Source organism: Gopherus evgoodei, chromosome 7 (assembly GCF_007399415.2).
Source record: "Gopherus evgoodei ecotype Sinaloan lineage chromosome 7, rGopEvg1_v1.p, whole genome shotgun sequence".
NCBI lineage: Eukaryota > Metazoa > Chordata > Testudines > Testudinidae > Gopherus > Gopherus evgoodei.
The window spans coordinates 79,448,012-79,472,758 of record NC_044328.1 but is presented as its reverse complement, the minus strand read 5'-3'; the positions used below and the strand labels follow the sequence as shown (position 1 = coordinate 79,472,758).

Sequence of the window (24,747 nt, the reverse complement as noted above, 5' to 3'; positions counted from 1 at the left end):
ACTTCATTCAAAACACAGTGGTTAAAATAAACCATAAAACAAGTTTATTAACTACAGAAAGATAGATTAAGTGATTATAAATGATAGCAAACAGATCAAAGCACATTACATAGCAAATAAACAAAAACAAACTAAGCCTAAACATACTAGATTGTTAATTCAAGTCTTATCTATTTCTCTTCCTGACTGATGATATAAACAGTCCACTAAGTTTCCATACACACTCTAGAAATCCCTTTAGCCTGGGACCAGCACTTCCCCTAGTTCAGTCTTTGTTTCTCGCATGTTCTAGGAGTTCTCTTGTGTGGGGAGTGAGGCCCCAAGATGATGTCACTCCCTGCCTTATATAGTTTTCAAAATGGCAGGAACTCTTTGTTTCAAGCTAAATCCCCAGCCCAGTTTGTGGGGAAAATACAGGTACCAAAATGGAGTTCAGTGTCATATGATCTGGTCACATGCCTTTGCATGCCTTGCTGAGTCATAGCAGCCATTATCCATCGGCTGGCTGAAATGTTCACAGGAAGGCTAAGCTCTTCCATGGTCCATTGTCTTTGTTGCTGAGCCATTAGCACTGTCTAGCTTCTTCATTGTTGTACCTGAAATGCTAGTAGTGGGTGTCACCCACAGTAAGCACATTTGAAATACAAATACATAGTCAATCTTAACTTCAGATACAAAAATGATGCATGCACACAAATAGGATAATCATATTCAGCAATTCATAACTTTTCCAATGACACCTCACATAACCCATCTTGGACAAAAGGCATCATAATTATGCCATAATATATCACTATGATGAATATGGGATGCAGTGTCACAATATACATAAGCCATGCTAGGTCTGCGGCTTGTGTTTAGTTCTGCATGCCTTGATGTCTGGCATCTGGCAGGAGTCTATTGTCTTACTCAGTTCATCTGAAGGGGCTGTCCCCAGGTTCAGGAGCCTGGCCTTAGATGGGGGGAGAGGGACTAGAACGCAGGACCCCCCTGAATCCTGCCATGGGGCTTTGAGGGCACTGCCACCTGCTCCAGGGGTTGTTTCCAGCTTCCCTGCTGTGAATTCTGACACCAGCATGACTCCACATTTCTGCCCATTTCACTGCCAGGCTACCAGGAGGTGACAGCATTTCCCCACCTTGGGTCCATGGTCTAATTTATAATATCTCTTTTCTCTTCCTTGCAGGAGACAAGCAAGCCTTATCCTCATGACCTGTCCCGCAGCCCCCAAAGCTTGAGTGACACTGGCTACTCATCAGATGGCATCTCCAGCTCCCAGAGCGAGATCATTGGCTTGGTGCAGCAGGAAGAAGAGCAGCTGAATGGCACTGGCCTGAAAGACCAAAGCCCTGCAAGTCCTTCAGAACTTACCAAACTGGAGAGCAGTATGCGCCCCTTGCTGGAGTCAAAGGGCATTTCCCAAGAGCAGAGCAACAGAGGGAAAATGTATCATGAGTTACGGGAAGAGCAGCGACAGAGGCAGAGGCCTCAGTCCCTTTCTATCACCCCTGAAGCCTTTGATTCTGATGAGGAACTGGAAGACATCATGGAAGAAGATGAGGAGTCTCTGGAATGGGAGAACCAGAGGGATCAAAGAGAGAGTGTGGAATCGTCTGATGACTTTGGCAGCAAGCTGCGCCATGACTATGTGGAGGACAGCAGTGAAGGGGGGGTCTCCCCACTGCCCAGCAGGCCAAAAGGCAGGGAGACAGAGATGACAGATGAGGAGTTCATGAGGAGGCAGATCCTGGAGATGAGTGCAGAAGAGGACAATCTGGAGGAGGAGGAAGAAGAGTACAGTCACGTGAAATACAGTGGAACAAAAAGTGGGCACAAGCCTGATCTGGAGAAAAGCAAAGAACCAACCTCATCCAAGAGGCGCCTGCCTCATGTCTCTATCGGTGTATATGAGGAGGAGAGAAAAGAGCTGGAAGCTATCAAGGGGGAGGATGTAACCACATCCCAGGGCGGACTGCGGCGCTTCAAGACCATTGAGTTAAATAGCACGAGCAGCTACAGCAGGGACATGGAGCTTAGCCAGGATGCAGACATTACCCTGGACAGAGAGCCAGAGCTGGAGATGGAAAGTCTGACGGGCTCCCCAGAGGAACGGTCAAGGGGGGAATATTCCTCCACCTTGCCAGCAACTACACCCAGCTACACATCGGGCACCTCCCCTACATCCCTCTCGTCTCTGGAAGAGGACAGCGACAGCAGTCCTAGCCGGAGGCAGCGACTGGAAGAGGTAAAGCAGCAGCGCAAAGCTCGACATCGCTCCCATGGTCCTTTGCTGCCAACCATAGAGGATTCGTCAGAGGAGGATGAACTGCGTGAGGAAGAGGAGCTCTTGCGGGAGCAGGAGAAGATGCGAGAGGTGGAGCAGCAGCGCATCCGAAGCACTGCACGCAAAACTAAACGGGACAAAGAAGAGCTGAGGGCGCAGAGGAGGAGAGAGAGATCCAAAACCCCACCCAGTAACCTGTCTCCCATTGAAGATGCTTCGCCCACCGAGGAGTTGCGCCAGGCAGCAGAGATGGAAGAGCTGCACAGGTCCTCCTGCTCAGAGTACTCGCCTTCTATCGATTCAGAGGCAGAGGGCTTTGATGTCATAGCGTCCAAGCTCTACAAGTCTGGCAGTGAGTACAACCTGCCAACATTCATGTCCCTTTACTCCCCAACAGAAATAACAAACAGCAGCTCGCATTACCACTCCAGTAAGCCCCTGAAAAGTGCAGAAGAAGCCTATGAAGAGATGATGAGGAAGGCTGAACTGTTCCAAAAGCAACAAGTCCAACAGTCCCAGCAAAGCGTCTACAGCAATGCCTACCAACAGGTAGGGTACCACAGTGCAGAAGGCCAGAGCAGTTTTGAATACCAGTACATAGATGAATACAATTATGATAATGGGCGTATGGACTCCTGTCCATCTGACTTCCAGCATGAACTTTCAGAGCCAGGAGCAGTATATGAGGAAATCTTGCAGACGTCACAGAGCATTTCCAGGATGCACCAGTCCTCCTCATTTGATATGGCCCTAGAAGAGGAGAAAAAGAAGAAAGAGAGAGAAGAAACATATCAGGAAAAGCAGTTTCTGAATGCTGAGAGTGCTTATGCTGATATGATGAAGCAAAACAGCGGTCCACTCACACCAGGAACAAGCCCCACCCAGTTATCTGCTCCTGTCTCGTTTTCCTCCTCTGAAGGCAGCACAGGCAGGTTTATTCCTGATGTTCAAGTCACTCAGCATTTTGCAAAAGAGAGGCATGATCACCCAAAGCTTCACAGCTCACCGACAGCACCCAGCTCAGCTCCCAAGGTTATGACAGCTCCCTATACTTACAGCAGAGGTTCCAGCACAGTCACAACTGTTGTTTCCAGCCCAGCAAGTGCTCCACGAATTTACAGTTCTCCATCTGTGAGTAGCTCAGATGTAACACCTGTATCAGCCCCTAGCAGAAGCTACAGTCAGATGAAGGGCACCATGAATTATAGCTCTCAGACAGAGGACAGCTCCAGGAGCCAGAGTGCTACTGAGCTCAGTGGAGCATCATCAAGAGAGAAGCTCCAAAGTAAGAGTGAGATCAAGACCAATGTCCCTGTGTCATCTAAAATGTATTCCTACTTCCAAAGCTCCAGCCCTCCGCTTTCCCCGATGTCTCCTACTCAAAGTTCCGCTCATTCTGCTCCAAAAGCAGGACAGCCATCCAGTAAGGCAACTGCAGAGTTTTCCACCCAAACGCAAAGCACAGTTTTCTCCTATGATATCCCCACTACCACTAGTGCATCAGCGTCCTCTCCAATGATTGCTCAAGAGACTCAGACACCTCATCATGCGAGCTCTCCTCGCCTTGCTAGGCAGCGGTCATCACAAGAAGCTCCATTTATGGTCATCACATTAGCATCAGATGCATCTAGCCAAACCAAACTAACAAGTGTGTGCTCCACCACCTCCCCAGCCTCCTCTCCCACCCGACTGAGCCGCCAGCAGACAATGCATAGCTACAGTCAGACAGCAGTCAGCACAACACAGCTTCAGCAGGAGCAGCTGCAGTCCACTTATGCCAAGACACAGTCATTGATAGAAAGAGCCTCTGCTGCCAGTGCCATGCTTCAGAAAGGGCATGCCACTTCTACTGCTGACAGCACTGCTGGTGTGTACAGCTGGGGGCCCCTGCCTGCACAAAACATCTCCTTGTGTAGAATATCATCAATTCCTGGCACATCCAGGGTAGAACCTGGACCCAAGCCACTGACCACTAATGCTGTGGACTTACGGACTGCTATAAAGTCAGCCCCAATCATCATAACAGACCAAGGCATGGATCTCACTTCCCTAGCTACGGAGAGCAGAAAATATTGCCTCACTCTGGAACAGACCCCAAGTAGGCAATCCACAACCGTCCAACCCTTAATCATTAACCTCAATGCTCAAGAGCAACCCCATGCTATTATAGGCACAACCACTACAGTCAGCATAACTGTTGCCTCTTCCATGCTCATGTCACAACTCAAGCAGCCTGTGGTCTATGGAGATCCTTTCCAAAACAGGATGGACTTTGGGCAAGGGGCAGGAAGTCCAGTCTGTCTGACTCATGTTAAACAGGTAGAGCAAGCAGTTCAGACTGGCACCTTCCGAGGGAGCATGAGCAGCATTGACATTTCTGCACCAAGCATAAAGCCAGAAGTGGCTAGTCCTCAGCAAACCAAATTTGCAAGATATAATTTGCCTAACCAGATGATGTCCTTGGTGAAGAAAGATGTGCTAATCACTCAGACTAGCAGTGTCCAGAGTGCTGTTAGTATCAGCACCAGTCTGAGGCCAGTGCTTCAGGACCAAAGCACAGACCTATATAGAGGGGTGCCAGTGGGACTGAAAACCCAGAGTCCTCCAATCAACCTAGGAGGCAAAAAGTCCCAAGCCATAATGGTGCAGATGAATGAGATAGCAGCAGGCCCAGTAACAAAGCTGATCAAAGAACCACCACCTGCCAGTGCATTGGATCTCACTGGAATAAAGCCTGAAAGCCAGGTGGCATGCTGTGATGTAGTGTACAAATTTCCCTTCAGCAGCAGCTGCACAGGTACCTTCAACCCCTCCCCCAAGATCCCAGAGAAGAACGTTGGGGATGCTGCTCAATCTGGCAAACCGAGCATCCAGTACTATGAAAACAGAGAGCCAGATCTGCTGGAGACTTATCCCTACAGAGAGCAAACGGGCCCAGCTCCCAGCCTGTACGAGGAGCACCGGTTCTACCCACAAGGCCTGTTTGGGAGGCTGTATTCATCCATGTCAGATACAAATCTGTCGGAAATTGGCCTGAACTATTACCCCCCAAAGGGGGAGCAGCCCTTCCACTCCCCTGCAGGAGACTCTGCTGTGGATTTGACCACAATTAAACATTCCTACAGCATTAACTTCACTGAGGGGGGCTACCAGGGTCAGGGAATGCAGTACGGCTCATTCTCTGACCTCCGGCAGCCCACAGACTTGTTAAGCCACCCACTCCCAATGAGACGGTACAGCTCAGCCTCCAATATCTATTCCGATTACAAGTACTCACCTAGAGGAGACCTGGCAAATTTCCAGGAATCCAGTCTGGCCCAGTACAGTGCCACCACAGCTCGGGAAATCAGCCGCATGTGTGCAGCACTCAATTCCATGGACCAGTATGGGGCTAGGCACTCAAACAGCCCTGACATCCTGCAGTATGGGCCAACAGGGAGCAGTGGCATCTCAGCACCACAGGGCATTTCCGCCATCAAACCAAACATGATGTACAATCCCAACTTCCCGGAGACACGCCAAGGCTTTGGGAACCTAGCACAGTACAGTCTCTCTGGTGCCCGGCTGGGAGCTGTCAGGCAGATCTTCCCTTCCACAGCCACGGTGCGAGCAGCAGATGGCATGATTTATTCCACAATAAATACTCCCATAGCATCCACCCTTCCTATCACCACCCAGCCAGCTTCTGTGCTGCAGCCAATGCTCCGAGGCTTATATCGACCCTTCGCCCCAGGCAATATCACAGCGGTCCCTCTGGCCAGCCTGACCAGAGTACCTCTAGTTACCCCCAGGGTTCCCCTTGCTGCCCAAGGGCTGTATCGTTATTCAGCTCCTAGCAGGTTCCCATCTGTTTCTACAACATCAGTGATGGAAATGCCCATGTACTTGGGGAAGCCTGTTAGCACCGCTGCAGCCAGCACTGCTGCAAGCAATGTTGGCCCAGTGTCTGCTACTAAAGCAGCAGCTCCTACTGCAGTGAACCTGCAAAGACCTGAGCAGACAGGAGCTGGTGCTCGAGAGGAGGTGCCCGTGGCAGCTGCTGGCATGCAGAGTGCCTCAAAAGAGACTAGTCTGCCTCAGCAGCCACCACCTCCAGTCCAAACCCAGCAGGCTGAGGTATCCCAGGCCAGCATCTCCAGCAAAGGCAGCACAGAGCGAGAGGAGAAGGAGAAGGAAGAGGAGCGCCAGAGAAAACAACAGGAGCACATCCTCCAGATGGAGAGGGAGAGGGTGGAACTGGAGAAACTGAGGCAGCTGAGGCTTCACGAGGAGCTGGAGAGAGAGCGTGTGGAGCTTCAGCGGCACAGAGAGAAGGAGCAGATGCTGGTGCACAGGGAGATCCAGGAGCTGCAGTCCATAAAGCACCAGGTCCTGCAGCAGCAGCAAGAAGAGCGCCAGGCCCAGTTTGCCCTGCAGAGGGAGCAGCTGGCCCAGCAACGCCTGCAGCTGGAGCAGATTCAGCAGCTGCAGCAACAGCTGCAACAGCAGCTAGAGGAGCAGAAGAGGCAGAAAAGCAGCTTCCCCCCTGTGTGTGACCCCACAGGAAGGATTCCTCCCCAGGCCATGTCCGAGATAACCATGGAAATGCAAAGGACTCTAGCCCAAAATGGACAGTACTGGCCCCCCCTGAACCAGCCCTTCATGGCTCCTGCAGCCCCAGGGCAGGAAGGGCCAGCACTGTCACGCTACCCTGGGCTCCAGCGCCCACTCACCAACTCTGCCTCTGAAATGTCCCTGCAGCCCGAGGAGCAGTGGGAAGCTAGCTGGGGGATAAAGAAGAGGAACTCTATGCCGCGCCTGCGGGAAGCCTATGGCAAAGAGACCCCCCATGAGCCCTACATGGTGAAGAAGATCACGGACAGCAGTGTGCAGACTGATGAGGAGGACAGTGAGGAGCGCTACTTCCTGTCCCGGCGCCGGCGCTCCCGGCGCAGCACTGACTGCAGCGTGCAGACTGACGAGGAGGACAATGCTGAGTGGGAGCAGCCGGTGCGTCGTCGGCGATCCCGTTTCTCCCGGCACTCAGACTCCAGCGCTGAGAGCAAGCAAGACGCCTCCTCCAAAGGCATGGCCAGCATAGGCATCCAGACCAGCAGTGACTGCTCTGTACAGACTGAGCCCGACCAGCTGCCCCACGTGTCACCCTCCATCCACATTACCACCCCTGACCCCAAGGTGGAGATCGTGAAGTATATCTCTGCGCCAGAGAAGACCCAGCGAGGGGAGAGCCTGGCCTGCCAGACTGAGCTGGAAGCACAACCACAGCCAGGTGTTGTGGTCCCCCAGCTCACTGTGCCTACAACCATAATGCCCTACTCCTCCAACCTCAAGCTGGTAAGCGCAGGCCCCCTGGATCCATGTGCCATCCAGCAGCAGACCCTTGGCAAGTTTGAGAAGAAGAAGCCCGATCCTCTGGAAATTGGGTATCAGTCCCATTTGTCCGCAGAGTCCCTTTCTCAGCTAGTGACCTGCCAACCCTCCAAATCCCCCCAGGTACTCTACTCCCCTGTCTCTCCTCTTTCCCCCCATCGGCTGTTGGAGTCCTCTTTCACTACCAATGAAAGACTTAACAAGGCCCACGTGACACCACAGAAGCACTTCACAGCTGAATCTATCCAGCGCCAGCAGACCCTGCCTCGTCCCATCAAAACCATGCAGAGATCCTTCTCTGACCCCAAGCCCACCAGCCCAACCTCAGAGGAGTCTGGGAAGGACAGGTTCTCCATATACCAGCACCCTTTACTCCAAAGCAGCCAGGTAAGAGAGGTGCTTGTGTGACTTGTGAGCTGGAGCTGCACATACTGCTGTGCATTCCCAGTCAGGGCTGCCCAGAGGATTCAGGGGGCCTGGGGTCTTCGGTGGCAGGGGGCCCCTGCCGCTGAATTGCTACAGAAGACCTGGCACTTCGGTGGCGGGTCCCGGGTGTCCGACTGCTCTGGGTAGCAGCATTTCCATGAGTTTCCTGCTGCCTGTTCCCACTCAGCACAGGGCATTTATTCCTGAGGTGCTCAGTAGAATTACAATGATAGCACCTCCTGGGCTCTTCTGCTTTTACAGAACATTTGGGATGAGGACTGGAGGAGTGAACTTGGGAAGGTGAGTGTCAAGCCTTCCATCCACCCTCTTTCTTCACAGGGTGGAAACAGAGACCTTGCTTCTCACCAAACTTTAACCCCTCTGCCTGTGATTTATTCCTACTAGGTTCTTGGGAGTGCTCAAATTTATCTGCAAAAACTGCAGGTTCATTGACCGTCTCTACCTTTTTATCCCATAAACAGTGTTTTACATGATCACTAGACATATTCAGGAACTATTCCTGAGCAACCAAATCACACATTCCTTCAAAGCTAGTAATACCTTTTCCCCTCACCCACTTATCCAGTAGATCTCTCATTTGGCTCACATGAGCCACATTACTTAATCCAGCCCCTCTCTTAAGGCTTGTACATTTTACTCTATAAGTTTCAGGTGTAATCTGAAACTGTTTCAAAACCAAGTCCTTAAATTTACTATAGTTGGCATTGGCATCGGATTGAATATATCCAGAGCTCTCTGAGTCAATTTTGCAACCAAAGTGGTCATCTTCTGATCCTCAGGAATCACATGGAACATACACAGTCTCTCAAAGGTAATGAAATATTCAGCAGTGTCACCAGACTCCTTGTATGCTGGACAAAACTGCTCCCACTTGTGGATTTTTGGAGAGGTGGATCCCCCTAGTGGGGGGTTCTGTCTCCTCCTCTCCATTACAGCCAGTTTATGCTTTATTTCTTTGGCCTGGTCTACACTACGTGTTTAAACTGAATTTAGCAGTGTTAAACCGATTTAACCCTGCACCCATCCACACAACGAGGCCCTTTATATCGATATAAAGGGCTCTTTAAACCGGTTTCTGTACTCCTCCCCGATGAGAGGAGTAGCGCTGAAATCGGTATTGCCATGTCGCAAATCGACAGTGTTGGCCTCTAGGTGGTGTCCCACAGTGCACCATTGTGACCGCTCTGGAAAGCAATCTGAACTCGGATGCACTGGCCAGGTAGACAGGAAAATCCCCGGGAACTTTTGAATTTCATTTCCTGTTTGCCCAATGTGGAGCTCTGATCAGCACGGGTGGTGATGCAGTCCCAAATCCAAAAAGAGCTCTAGCATGGACGGGACAGAGAGTACGGGAGATACTGAATCTGATCGCCGTATGGCGAGACAAATCTGTTCTATCAGAGCTCTGTTACAGAAGACGAAATGCCAAAGCATTTGAAAAAAATCTCCAGGCTATGAACAGAGTCCACTGCAGAGCGCTGTGTGACAAGCGTAACGGAAAGCCAAAGAATCAAATGGACGCTCACGGAGGGAGGGAGGGAGGGGGTACTGAGGACTCCAGCTATCCCACAGTCCCTGCAGTCTCCAAAAAACATTTGCATTCTTGGCTGAGCTCCCAATGCCTGTAGGGTCAAACACATTGTCCGGGGTGGTTCAGAGTATATCTCGTCAATTTACGCCCCCTCTCCCCCCGTGAAAGAAAAGGGGAAAAATCGTTTCTTGACTTTTTTCAATGTCACTGTATGTCTACTGCATGCTGCTGGTAGACATGGTGCTGCAGCACTGAACAGCAGCATCCTCTCCTCTCCCTTCCCCGGTAGCAGTTGGTACAGTGCAGAATGACTGATAGCCGTCCTCATCATCATCCTGTGAATGCTCCTGGCTGGCCTCAGGTGGCGGCCGGGGGCGCCTGCATAAAAATAGGATGATTCCCGGCAGATGGTACAGAACGGCTGGTAGCCGTCTTCATCATAGCAACTGGAGGCTGAGCTCCATCAGCTGCCCCCCCTTTCATGTCTAAAGAAAAGATTCTATACTGCCTGGACTATCACAGCAGCGGGATGCTGGGCTCCTCTCCCCCCGCACCATTTAATGTCCTGCCTGGACTATCATAGCAGCTGGAGGCTGCCTCACCCTCGTTTTATCTCACTAAAAGGTCAGTGTTTCTTTTTCCTGCATTCTTTATTACTTCATCACACAAATGGGGTGACACTGCAATGGTAGCCCAGGAGGATTGGGGGAGGAGGGAAGCAACGGGTGGGGTTGTTGCAGGGGCACCCCCTAGAATGGCATGCAGCTCATCATTTCTGCGGGATCTGACACAGAGTGGCTGTGCTCTCTGGTTTTCTGGTACACTGGTTCTCTAGTACACTTGCCCCATATTCTAGGCAGGACTGACTCTATTTTTAGATAAAACATAAAGGAGGGAATGACTTGGGGAGTCATTCTCATTTTTGTTTTTGTGCCCCCAGCTGACCTCAGTGAAGGCCAGCCAGGAGCACCCATGACAGCAGCAGACAGTACAGAACGACTGATAACCATCATCTCATTGCTAATTTACACTGGCACAGCAAACAGTACAGAACAACTGATAACCATCTCTGCTACCTTCCAAAGGTAAATGAATGCTGCTGTGTAGTGCTGCAGTACCGCCTCTGTCAGCGGCATCCAGTACACACATGGTAACAGTGACAAAAGGCAAAACGAGCTCCATAGTTGCCATGGTATGGTGTCTGCCAGGGCAATCCAGGGAAAAAGGGTGCGAAATGATTGCCGTTGCTTTCATGGAGGAAGAAATGAGTGACGACATTTACCCAGAATCACCCGCGACACTGTTTTTGCACCATTATGCATTGTGATCTCAACCCAGAATTCCAATGAGAGGGGGAGACTGGGGGAACTGTGGGATAGCTACAGGATAGCTACCCACAGTGCAACGCTCCAGAAATCGACGCTAACCTCCGTACATGGATGCACACCGCCGAATTATTGTGCTTTGTGTGGGCGCGTGCACTCGACTTTATACAATCTGTTTTAAAAAACCGGTTTATGTAAAATTGGAATAATCCGGTAGTGTAGACATACCCTTTAGTCTCTCAGTTCTATGGCTTGCTTCTGGGCCTCAATTTCTTTGTCCTTCAACTACAGGGCTTGCTTCTGGATCTCCATGGCTCTCTCATGGTCAGCTTTCTGTCTGGCTGCTTCTGCCTCAATTTCCATCTATTTAAATTCCATCTGTCTCTTATGTTTTCTGTCTCGCTCTCTCATCTGCCTGGAACCTGCAGAGCTCCATCTTTTTGGTAGCTTCACTTTCACTCATTTATTTGTTTTTCCTGTCCCTACTTCTCTTGCCTGAAATAAGCAAACAAAAAATAACAAATCAGTACCTACTTTGTCTGTTCCCTAGCCACCACACTTAAAACTCACTCAAAATCACCACCAGTGTTTCAGGGAAATAAGTTGTGCACACTATCCTGCTTGACTATGCCACTGTGACAGGCTGGACCCCTTAGGATGCCACCTGGAGTGCTGAGATACCACTGAGCCTGCCAGTTATGCCAACCTGGGCACCCTTTTTACCTGTCTCACTGAGCCAGACTATTAAGCATCCTCCAGCAAACTCCCAGGCAGGGCCACACCCAACTGCAGAACAAAATAGACACTGAGATTAGTTCTGGGAAGGCTCAGTTTAAGGGACTTGCCCCAGCACTCAGGTGTCCACCTCCCTTGGAGTGCAGATCCAAAGGTATATTATGAAATCCACCTCCTCTCTCAATGTGGAGGAAGGTATGCACAGCCTCTTATCCTCACTCCCCCCCCTTATGAATTTTATAAACAAGAAATAAGTTAGTTAACTACAAAAGGTGGTGTTTTAAGTGGTTAAAGAGATAGCAAATAGAACAAAGCAGATTACTAAAGAAATAAAACCAAACACACAAACTAAGCTTGTTTCACTAAAGAAATTGGTTACAAATAGTAATTTCTCACCCTAGATATCGTTGCAGGCAGATTACAGAAAGTCTGGAAAGGCAGCTGCACTGGTCTCCAGCTTGAGACCTCAGGTATTATTACTCACAAGTTAGATGCCCTTCCAGCTTGGGCTCAACCCTTCTCACCCCAGTTCAGTTCTTGCTTCCAAGTGTTTCCCAGTGTCTCCGGGGGTCAGAGGAGAACCACAATGATGTCACTCCACTGCCTTATATAGCTCTTGTGTAAGGTGGGAACCGTTTGTCTCCCAGTGGAATAACACTGGCATTCCAAGGGGTGGGTCCAGTACCAGGTGACTCAGACCCATGTCTCTGCAGAGCTGTAGCAGCCATTACTCGTAGGCTGTCTAGAGGGTCAGGTGAGTATTACCTCATCATAGTTCCAAACTGACCAAGGGAAGGGGGGTGACTCACTCAAGAGTCCTTTGTTACTGCTGAGGCCAGTGTCCTTTGTTCTTGTGAGGCTGGCCTGGGTTTGTCCCATACATGCCCTGATGAGGTGTGAACTGCCCATCTGTTCCTGGAGAGTTTTGCATGTGCTTGTTTTAAGCCATGAGGACACATTTTCAGCCTCATAACTATATACATGAAATTACAACCTATAACATTACTATAACATTTCTATAACAACAATGATCAGTGCATCATGAGCCTTCTGAAGATACCAGACATGGCAAATTTTGCATTGGATACCACATAATCATATTATAAGGAAGAACATGGGGGTGCAGGGTGTTCACCCAAGATACGGAGTGTCACATCTGCCCCCTTAGGTTTACTTCAAGAGGGTTAGTCACTGACTATCTCAATGTCAGTTTGTGTTATAATTCTCTTGGCATCCAGCCATCAAGGCCATGAGGCGGTGTGCCTCAGTTTCCACTTCCACACAACAGATCATGTTTACTATGGCCTCTCTGTTGTGATAGGCTTTCAGCCTGTTCACATGCACAAGTTGTGGGACAGCATCATCAAGCGGCTTTTTAACTTGATATGTGTCCTCATTTGCCACTTCTATTACCTCGAAGGATCCCTCACAAGAGTTTTGCTTTTTATACTTTTTTTGCAGGGCTTAATACCATTTTCAAATCCCCTATTTCAAAAGTGTTCTTACAAGTATTTTTATCACGCCTTTTGCCTGGATTGACTGTCTTGGAGATTGGTTTGAACAATTTCCATCATATCTTTTAACTCTTTTCTAAACTTCTGAACATATTCAATTACCAGTTCTTCTTTTACCTCAGTGTTTCTCTCCCAGGAATCTTTAATGAAATTGAGGGGTCCCCTCAACTTTTCTTCCGTATGAAAGATAAAATGGGGGAAAACCTGTGGATTCTTGGGGTACCTCCCTGTAAGCATAAAATAGAAATGGTAATAACTCATCTCAGTTTTGGCCCCTCTTCTAAGTTTATATCCCTAATATGGATTTTAGAGTCCCACTGAACCTTTCCACTAAACCATTGGCCTGTGAGTGGTATGGGGCAATTTTAAATTATTTTGTCCCACACAACTTCCATGGTTCGTTGAAACTTTGTGACATGAAATTTGACCCTCGATCAGATGAAATTTCTTTAAGGAAACCCACTCTGCTGAATATAGTGAGAAGGGCCTTCACCAAAGTCTCGGCTTCAATATTAGACAGAGCAACTGCCTCAGGACACCTGGTGGCAAAATCCACTATGACTAAGATATACCTGTTCCCTCTCTGAGTGAAACGCTGCATAGGGCCCATGATGTCCATCGCTACTCTTAGGAATGCCTCCTGTATCACAGGCAAGGAACATAGAGGAATTTTCTGGGGTCCTACAGGCCTTTTCCTCTCCTGGCACAATACACAAGACCTGCAATAATCCTTTATGTCATTTTGTATTCCTGACCAGTATAAATTCTTCTTCAGCCTGTCATAGGTTAATTACACCCCCAAATGACCAGCAAAGGGACCATCATGTGCTAGCTGCATTAAGTCCCTATGGCATTGGCTGGGTACAACCAACTGTTTAAAGGGCTGCCCAGGGCTTTTGTTTTTTCCTACAGGAGCCCCTGTATATAAATTCCCGCCATCTTCAAAAAACTTCTCCCCATTCTCCTTCTCTGTGATTCTCTCTAGAACATACTTCCTTATGCTTTCTAGAGTGGGGTCAGTCTTTGCTCAACTGCAAAATCCTGGCAGCTAGCAACTGGGACAACGTCCTCAGTCACAGACGACTTTTCCCCCATCCTTGGCCCTGAGGGCATGCTGTCCTCCTTGGGCATGGATGAGCACATTCCAGCCCCTCCACTATCTGAAAGCAGAATGCTGCTTTCTGCTGCAGGGAAATCAAGGAGACTTTCAAGCAGTTTCTGGGGCTTCAACCATCCCCCCGGGGACCCAATACAATATTCCTTCTTGCTACAGGTCACCACACTAATGGTCTTAGTCTTGTGGAAGAAATCATTACTCACTAACATGTCAGCCAGGATGCCGTCCATTACCCCCACAACCAGATTGCTTTCCAAACCTTCCCACATCACATGTATTTTAGCTAGCAGTACAGGGAACCTGGTTTCACCCACCTCCCACAATTTCTGCCATTTGTCCAGGTAATATACTAGCCTTTGGGACCACACTCCGCTTAATCAGAGAGATCTGGGTCCCTGTATCTTCCCCCCCGCCCCCAAGTATTCCCTGCCATTAATATTGACAGCTTTAATGAGCCCTATATCTGGTTCACTGGGGCCAGTCCCACAAAACTTGCTAGGTAAGTTTTGGGAGTTCCTGCTTGGTTCCCCTCTGGGGCCTCTGTACTGAGGACAACCGCATAACATGGGCTGGTGGAGGCTTACTTTCCCTCAGCTTGGGGCATCTGTTCATCAGGTATTCTGTGGAATTACATGGAATTACAATTGTAGCACCTTCTGGGTTCCTCTGTTTTGCTGGAAGGTTTGGGATAGGAGTTACCAGTAGAAGGATATTTTTGGATAAGAGAATGTTTAGGCTCCCAATCCCCTTCTTTCTTCCTGGGACAAAATGGGATCCTCCCTTCCCACCAGTTTTAACCCCCCCTTTCTGTGGCCTGTCCTCAATAGACGCCTGAGTCTGTTCAAAGACATCAGCTAAAACAGCCATCTCATCCACAGTCTTTACATTTTCATCCCATAGACACTGCTTTACTTTGGCCTTACGTATGCTCAATAAATGCTCTTGAGCAACAAGATCAAGCGTGCCTTCAAAACTTGCCACCTCTTTACTCCTCACCCATTTTCCCAACAAATCTTTCATTTTGTTTACATATTCCCCATTACTCATCCCAATATCCCTTTTAAGATTCCAAAATTTAATTCTATATGTTTCAGGGGTAATCTGAAAACTTTGCAAAACAGTATCTTATATTTAAATTTACAATAGTCTAAAGCATTTCCAATAGGCATGCCATTGAATACATTTCGAGCTTTACCAGTTAATTTTGCAATCAGGGTAGGAACTCTCTTATTATCAGGGATTTCATGTATTACACACAGCCTTTCAAAGGTAGTCAGATATTCAGCAATATCCTCCTCCTCACTCTATGCAGGACATAAATGTTCCCATTTGTGGATTTTTGCAGTGATGCGGGTCACGGGGTTCTGCTTCTGTTTCTCTAGCAGGTCCAGCTGGTGTTTCCTCTCTCTTTCTCTTTCTCCTCTCTCTTTTTTTCTTCCATAGCCCTTCTGTGTGCAGCCTCCTTTCTGGCTGCCTCCGCCTCCATAGTTTCCCTGGTCGCAGCTGCTTCTTTGAGCCTCATTTGCCTGCCACATTTAAAACTCATAGTCCTATGCCTTCTTTACCGCTTCCAGTCTGGCCAGCTCTAGTTTTGTAGTTGCCTCACTGGTAGTAATTTTTCTGCTTTCTTGTGCTCATTTTCCTCACCCAAAACGAACAGAACATAACAAAACTGTGACCTCCTTCTGACTGTTCTTAGCCACTGCACTTAATACTCACATAAAATCACAAATATCAGTGCTTAAAGTGTGGACTCCACTTGGAGTAACAAGCTGCACATACACCCTGCTCACTGCACCACTGTGATGTTCCCCCAAGTGTTGTCCAGGACTGGAGATATTGGCTAGTGTCATTCAGGTTGCACAATCCAAGCAGCAGCTGGGAGCAGCTTACACGCTAGAGACTAGAGGTGAACAGCCCAAGAGTGGGAGTTCTCATAGCAAAGCAGGGTAAGGCTGGCTCCCAGAGTCAAGGATTGGAGTGACCTAGCAGATCACCAGTCCAGATAACACCAGGGGAACAGCTCAGGGGGTGACACCCAAAGTAGCACATTTGAAATGCAGGTACATAGTTAATATTCCTAACTTCAGATACAGAAATGATACAGGTATGCCAATTAAATAATCACATTCAGTAAATCATAACTTTTCTAATGATACCTCACATGAGCCATCTTGCATAAAGTATATCTTAGTTATGTCAGATTCATATCATAAGCATATTTTCATAAAGAATATGGAATGAAACGTCACAGGCCATCCCCAGGTCAGCGGCAGAGGAAACAACCCCAAGGGCTTGTTAATTGAGCTGCTGGTAGTTGAGACCAGAGAGGCCTGGCACACCTAGCACCTCGGCAGCAGGGGAGGCTCCTAAGCCAGTTACTGCACCTGCAGGAGAGGAGACCCTCCACTGAGAGGCACAGGATTGCCAAGAAGCCAGGAAAACCCTAGCAGCACCACCTAGCTGTGCCTGCACGCCAGTATGCTGGGCATGGTGTCGCCCACCTCCCCTGAGGAGAATCTTCAGCCACCTACTGGATCTTGTCTCCACTTCCTTGAGAGCCACCTCTGTGCTCAGCACACAGATCTGAGACTGTGACAAATCAGTTTGGAATGGCAAATATATACCTGTGGCCACCTGAACTCATTCTAAGCCAGAGACCACAGGCTGATGCCAGATGCCCACTGTGGAAAGCTGTCCCCTTCCATGCTCTGTGTCAACCCCATGCACATGGAGGACCAGGAGGGGCTAGGCACAGGCCTAGAGAGAGCCAGTGCTGCTCCAATCTACAGACTGAGGGAGGCTGAGAGCAGGTAAGGGCAGCACTGATCAAAGGGTCTTCCTCGCAGGTGGCTGGGCTGGAGTTGGAGGTGCTTGTGGGGATATCTAGAGCCTGATAGTGTGTTTAATTGAAGGCTTTCTGGAGCAAACTGCCCCTTATCCTGTTGCTTTCTTTGAACTGGACCCAGGGTCTTTTGTGTAACAGGGCCTACAGGGAACTGAGGAGAGCTAGTGTGTGTGTGCGAATGCCTGGCAAAGACCAGGCAGGGAGGAGGAAGTGTCCCCCTAGCATTCTGAAGGCTGGTTGGCTTTTTACAAAGGGGCAGAAGCAGGGAAGGGAGGCACCTACGGGAGAGACTCTTTCCAGTGTCCCCTCTGTGCACCAGGACACTGTTCTGCACAGGGAGGAGGCCAGACACACATGCCAGTAGCCAGTAGCTTCTCTGTTCCCAGTACCTCTGGTAGCACTTTAGTTAGAGCCCCTGTCCAGTGAGGAGGAGAGAGACACAATCTGGGCCTTCACCTCTCCACCTACAGGATGTTCACTGCCGTCCATTGGAGACTTGGGATAATTGTTCTTGTTAGCTAGCTCTATCCAAGCAGTGGTTGTCTCCCATGCTCCTGAGTGCAGCACTCATCCTTTCAAAAGGAGACAGCTGACACCTGAGTGGCTGCAGTGTTTTACCAATGGCCCACGTCATCTGCTTCAGGCCATGAACATAGCTGGTTATCACATGGTAACTTTTCACTATCCAGCCTTCTAAAGCTCATCTCGGTCTCTGAGGCTGAATGTGGCAGAGCACCATTGTCATGTTTCTGAGGGGCAGAGGTGGCTGAAATGAGAATGTCTTCTGTTGGGCATCAGAAAGGCATGAAGAACAAAGAGCATACGGCAGTTGGTGTGTATACAGGCAGTGGTGGATTAGCCTACATTAGCCTACAGTGTGCATACAGGCCATGCCCAGAGGCCCTGGCCTATTGCGGGGCCCCGCACCCCAACCCGCTCCACCCATGTGGTGCTCCTGCCGGGGAGCAGAGGAAGTTCCCTGTCCTGACCCCACTCCCCAGCAGGAGCACTGGGCAGGGGGGCAGAGCAGGGCAAGCCCTCGTGCCCTGACCCCATTTCCCCATCAGGAGCATGGAGGGGGTTGGGGGACTGCAGGCAGAAGGAGTGAAGAGGAGCCCCCACTTGCTCTGGCCCAGGGCCCCATAAAAGCCTGATCAGCCTCTGCATACAGGATACATCACATAATGCAGTTTTTAATGCTCAGGTACTGCTGAACTGAACACACCCCATCTGTGTGCCGCTCCGCTCAAGCCGTGCTCCCTCCATGAACCCCTTTGCTTTAGATGACCTTGTTTCTTGTATTTAATCTAGCAAATTGGCACAGGAGATCCCTGGGCAGGGTTCAGGCTAACTCCTGTGCTAGGCAAGGTCAGAACAAGGTGCATAGCATTAGCTTTCCTCCAGCGTGTGCAGAAATTGTAATTTCCAAGAGAATTGAGACATTGTGCACATGGATTTTTGTTATAGTGTTTCTGTTTTGTGACGCAAACCAAATACTTCCCAAGGGAGTGAACCAATCAGGGATATTCTATAAACACACCAGCCTTCAGTAGCAATGAACCTCATTTGAGGAGCTCTTCTAATAACAACCTATTTTCTGCAGACCAGCTCTGCCTTCAGTGGCAGGCAAAGGGACTTTGGAGTATATCAGAAATAGGATGCTTCCAGAGGGTTAACAGTGTTGGCGCCTCAGACGTGGCTGTGTGCAGCTAACAAGAGTGTGGCTTTGAGAGAGATCTCATCTAGGACTGCAGGGACATATCTTTCTTTCTCAGCCAAGCTGTTGTTCTACTGTTAGTGCTCAACAGAGACACGAAGCTAAAGACTGAAGCTGGGTGTCTTCCCAGTTTGTCAAGCCAAGCTGAAGATGTCTGTGAGACCCCTCCCCGCATGGAGGAACACAATATGATATAAATGAGTCATGCCAAGTGGAAGAATGCTTTCTCTGACTTGCTGTGCATAGGTTTCCCCAGCCCCATACTGCTGTGATTAGCAGATAGGTCCTGAGGCAAGCAACCTCATAATGACTTTGCATTCATTTACTGCTCTGATTGGGAAGCAGGCAGCACCACTCATCCTCTGAGCAGCACCAGCCCTTGCATCAGTTCTGACCCCTCTGGCCTATCATTCTCTCTGTTTAGAGAAGGCTGTTCTTGTTACGCGGAATTATCCAGGGCACATTAAATGGGGTGGAGTTAAAGCAGACAGCGTTTCCCAGCCACAAGGAGCAAATATCCTGCAATGGCCCTGCAGTTGTATTGCTGCAAAGGGCAGAAGTGGAGGAGGTGTTGCTGGGGTGTTTTGGGTATCACCCAGACCAGTGAGGGGTTCTGGCACCAACTGCCTTGGAACCATGGGTGCCTTTATGCTATGCAGCTTTAGTGCAGAGCCCTGACACTAGTAACCTGCCCATCACCACAGGCTCTCACCCCAGCTCCGACCAGCCTAGTACTTCTTGCAGGATGACCCCAGGAACCCTCCAAGTCCCAAGTGTCCCCCACTGTGCCCAGGGCTGGCTCTAGGCACCAGCAACCCAAGCACATGCTTGGGGAAGCACATTTTCAGGGGTGGCATACCGGCCACCTTTTTTTTTGTTTGGCTTTGTGCAACAAAAGCCTAGAGCCTGCACTGGCAGCAGCAGTGCATCGTGCACGGGGGGTGCCCTGGGGCCACTGCGGTTCGTGCCGCGGGTGGAGTAGCATCCGCACCTTGTGGCTGGACCAGGCAGGCTTCGAACGGGAGGACACTCAGGCTGGGGGGCCGCCTCGTGGTGCACATGGAGCTGCCTGCAGGTGCCGCAGGGTGGCTGCCCCTCAGTGCAACAGCCGGGGCTGAGTGAAGCGGCCTGATCCACCCATGGACTGCGGCAGGGCAGCCAGAAGCCACAGAAGCAGCAGGGCTGTAGAGGGCAGTGCGCTGCCATGCGGGGCCTGCATCCCGCTCTCCGGGGCTCCGCTCCCTCTGGGGCTACCCTGTCCCAGCTCCTCAGTCCTCTGCCGGGGCAGTCCCCCCAGCTCTGCCCTCCCGGGTCCCTGCCAGTCCTGGAGGCAGGAGCCCTGACTGGAGGGACCCTGATGTCAGGCGGGACCCAGGAGCCCCACTGCTTACCCCAACCCTGCCAGTGCCAGACCAGCTGGAGGTGAGGGGGGAGCAGCCGGAGTCAGCACTGGTGGGGGGGAGCCCAGGGCTAGGTTAGCAGGGGGTGCAGGTGGGGTGGGGAGAAGAGAGAGCCCAGGGTTGGGGTGGAGGGCAGCCAAAAATTTTTTTGATTGGGGCGGCAAAAAACTTAGAGCTGGCCCTGCACATCAGCACACTCATCATGGGGCTGAATGGGGCCAGAGCCAGCAACACACATGGGGGGAGCACTGTCAGCCTCCCTCCCCGAGTGGATTTCAGCTAGCGGCCATCCAATCTCATCTCACCACTCAGGAGGGTCGTCTGGGAACACAAAAGACAGAGTCCTTTGAACAGGCTTTGTTCCCATCATGCACAGAGCTGTGCAGATTGTTGTCACCTCATCAGAGTTCAGAATCTCTGCAGATCCTCATGGAGAGCCACACATTTCCCAGGCCATCCTTTTATTTCCACTCATGGCATCTTTTCAGGTCAAAATGATGACATTGTGCCAGCAAGGAATTCTGCCTGCTCCTCCTATGGAAACCCACCCACTTCCAAAGTGCATTAAGCGAAATTGGATTAAGTCTGCTTAAATGCTGAATAAGAGCATCCACACAGCGGTTTAATCCTGTTAATTAATCCACTTTGAATTCACACTTTTAGTTAATTCGGATTAACTGTCCTGAGTGTCCTTGTGTGGGCAAGCTCACACAGAACTGAAGTAGGAGACTGCTTTCCCCATCCCAGGGCTGCCCAGAGGATTCAGGGGGCCTGGGGTCTTCGGCGGCGAGGGCTCCTCACTGCCGAATTGCCACCGAAGACCCGGCACTTCAGCGGTGGGTCATAGAATCATAGAATATCAGGGTTGGAAGGGACCTCAGGAGGTCATCTAGTCCAACCCCCTGCTCACAGCAGGACCAATTCCCAACTAAATCATCCCAGCCAGGGCTTTGTCAAGCCTGACCTTAAAAACCTCTAAGGAAGGAGATTCCACCACCTCCCGAGGTAACCTGTTCCAGTGCTTCACCACTCTCTGAGTGAAAAAGTTTTTCCTAATATCCGACCTAAACCTCCCCCACTGCAACTTGATACCATTACTCCTTGTTCTGTCATCGGGTACCACTGAGAACAGTCTAGATCCATCCTCTTTGGAACCCCCTTTCACGTAGTTGAAAGCAGCTATCAAATCCCACCTCATCCTTCTCTTCTGCAGACTAAACAATCCCGGTTCCCTCAGCCTCTCCTCATAAGTCATCTCCTCCAGCCCCATAATCATTTTTGTTGACCTCCGCTGGACTCTTTCCAATTTTTCCACATCCTCCTTGCAGTGTGGGGCCCAAAACTGGACACAGTACTCCAGATGAGGCCTCACCAATGTCGAATAGAGGGGAATGATCACATCCCTCGATCTGCTGGCAATTCCCCTACTTATACAGCCCAAAATGCCATTTGCCTTCTTGGGAACAAGGACACACTGTTGACTCATATCCAGCTTCTCGTGCACTGTAACCCCTAGGTCCTTTTCTGCAGAACTGCTTCCTAGCCATTCGGTCCCTAGTCTGTAACAGTGAATGGGATTCTTCCGTCGTAAGTGCAGGACTCTGCACTTGTCCTTGTTGAACCTGATCAGGTTTCTTTTGGCCTAATTCTCTAATTTGCCTAGGTTCCTCTGTATCCTATCCCTACCTTCCTGCGTATCTACCACTCCTCCCAGTTTAGTGTCATCTGAAAATTTGCTGAGAGTGCAGTCCACGCCATCCTCCAGATCATTAATGAAGATATTGAACAAAACCGGCCCCAGGACCAACCCTTGGGGCACTCCACTTGAAACCGGCTGCCAACTAGACATGGAGCCATTGATCACTACCCGTTGAGCCCGACAATCTAGCCAGCTTTCTATCCACCTTGTAGTCCAATCATCCAGCCCATACGTCTTTAATTTGCTGGAAAGAATACTGTGGGAGACCGGTTCAAAAGCTTTGCTAAAGTCAAGGAATAACAAATCCACTGCTTTCGCCTCATCCACAGACTCAGTTATCTCCTCATAGAAGGCAGTTAGGTTAGTCAGGCATGACTTGCCCTTGGTGAATCCATGCTGACTGTTCCTGATCACTTTCCTCTCCTCTAAGTGCTTCAGAATTGATTCCTTGAGGACCTGCTCTATGATTTTTCCAGGGACTGAGGTGAGGCTGACTGGTCTGTAGTTCCCCAGATCCTCCTCCTTCCCTTTTTTAAAGATGGGCACTACATTTGCCTTTTTCCAGTCATCCAGGACCTCACCTGTTCGCCATGAGTTTTCAAAGATAATGGCCAATGGCTCTGCAATCACATCCACCAACTCCTTTAGCACCCTCGGATGCAGCGCATCCGGCCCCATGGACTTGTGCTCGTCCAGTTTTTCTAAATAGTCCCGAACCACTTCTTTCTCCGCAGAGGGCTGGTCACCTTCTCCCCATACTGTGCTGCCTAGTGCAGCAGTCTGGGAGCTGACTTTGTTTGTGAAGACAGAGGCAAAAAAAGCATTGAGTACATTAGCTTTTTTCATATCCTCTGTAACTAGGTTGCCTCCCTCATTCAGTAAGGGGCTCACACTTTCCTTGACTTGCTTCTTGTTGCTAACATACCTGAAGAAACTCTTCTTGTTACTCTTAACATCTCTTGCTAGCTGCAACTCCAAGTGTGATTTGGCCTGCCTGATTTCAGTCCTGCATGCCTGAACAATATTTTTATACTCCTCCCTGGTCATTTGTCCAAGCTTCCACTTCTTGTAAGCTTCTTTTTTGTGTTTAAGATCAGCAAGGATTACACTGTTAAGCCAAGCTGGTCGCTTGCCGTATTTACTATTCTTACTACACATAGGGATGTTTTTTTCCTGCAATCTCAATAAGGATTCTTTAAAATACAGCCAGCTCTCCTAGACTCCTTTCCCCCTCATGTTATTTTCCCAGGGGATCCTGCCCATCAGCTCCCTGAGGGAGTCAAAGTCTGCTTTTCTGAAGTCCAGGGTCTGTATTCTGCTGCTCTCCTTTCTTCCTTGCGTCAGGATCCTGAACTCGGCCATCTCCTGGTCACTGCCTCCCAGGTTCCCATCCACTTTTGTTTCCCCTACTAACTCTTCTCTGTTTCTGAGCAGCAGGTCAAGAAGAGCTCTGCCCCAGTTGGTTCCTCTAGCACTTGCACCAGGAAATTGTCCCCTACACTTTCCAAAAACTTCCTGGATTGTCTGTGCACCGCTGTATTGCTCTCGCAGCAGATATCAGGGTGATTAAAGTCTCCCATAAGAATCAGGGCCTGCGATCCAGTAACTTCTGCTAGTTGCCAGAAGAAAGCCTTGTCCACCTCATCCCCCTGGTCTGGTGATCTATAGCAGACTCCCACCACGACATCACCCTTGTTGCTCATACTTCTAAACTTAATCCAGAGACTGTCAGGTTTTTCTGCAGTTTCATACCGGAGCTCTGAGCAGTCATACTGCTCTCTTACATACAATGCAACTCTCCCACCTTTTCTGCCCTGCATGTCCTTCCTGAACAGTTTATATCCATGCATTACAGTACTCCAGTCATGTGAGTTATCCCACCAAGTCTCTGTTATTCCAATCACATCATAGTTCCTTGACTGTGCCAGGACTTCCAGTTCTCCCTGCTTGTTTCCCATGCTTCTTGCATTTGTGTATAGGCACTTAAAATAACTCGCTGATTGTCCCGCTTTCTCAGTCTGAGACAGGAGTCCTCCCCTCTTGCACTCTCCTGCTTGTGCTTCCTCCTGGTATCCCATTTCCCCACTTACCTCAGGGCTTTGGTTTCCTTCCCCTGGTCCCGGGGTGGAAGGACTCCCCCTGCCGCCAAACTGCCACTGAAGATCCGGAGTGGAGGAAGTTCCAGGAGCCTGGGCCCCACAAGAGTTTTCCAGGGCCCCCAGAGCGAGTGAAGGACACTGTTCCAGGGGCCTCGAAAAACTCTCATGGGGGCCCCAGCAGGGCCCGCAGCCTGGGGCAAATTGCCCCACTTGCCCCCCCCATCCCATCCCAGGTTCCAGTGCTGCCCTTCTGGATCCCCCAAATCCGATGTTGTCCCTTCTGCCTGGGACCTACTCCTCAGCCACTCTCCATTAATCTCCACAGAAGACATTAGAGGGGTTGGTATTCCCACTGGGCTTCTGCCTAGAAGACTTGGCCTCTGCCTTTGTTGTTCAGCCAATATAAGCTGTGGCTTGTTGGATTCCATCACTCTTAAAGGCTGAGATAAGATTTGAGAGTCAGAAGCTCAGGGTAGATCGCCTTCCATATGACCACATCTTGTATAGTTTTTCACCCAACCATCCAGGTTATTTTGCAGTGAAAATAGGTCACCTAAAATTTTCAAGTCAGCTCATAAGATGTTTCAGAGCCACAGAAAAGTGCCTTTTAGATGGTGTGTCTGCTCCCATCCTGGGCACTTGCACAGCTGTGTGTTGAGTG

General features: G+C 49.8%; 1 protein-coding gene across 1 annotated transcript in view; it reads left to right on the top strand.

The window, feature by feature from the left end:
• Window positions 1-24,747, top strand: part of BSN (bassoon presynaptic cytomatrix protein) — a 446,730-nt gene that overhangs the window by 369,320 nt on the left and 52,663 nt on the right. The window contains 1 exon segment of the mRNA XM_030569366.1: window positions 1,187-8,041. Coding sequence (XP_030425226.1) covers window positions 1,187-8,041 — 6,855 coding nt within the window.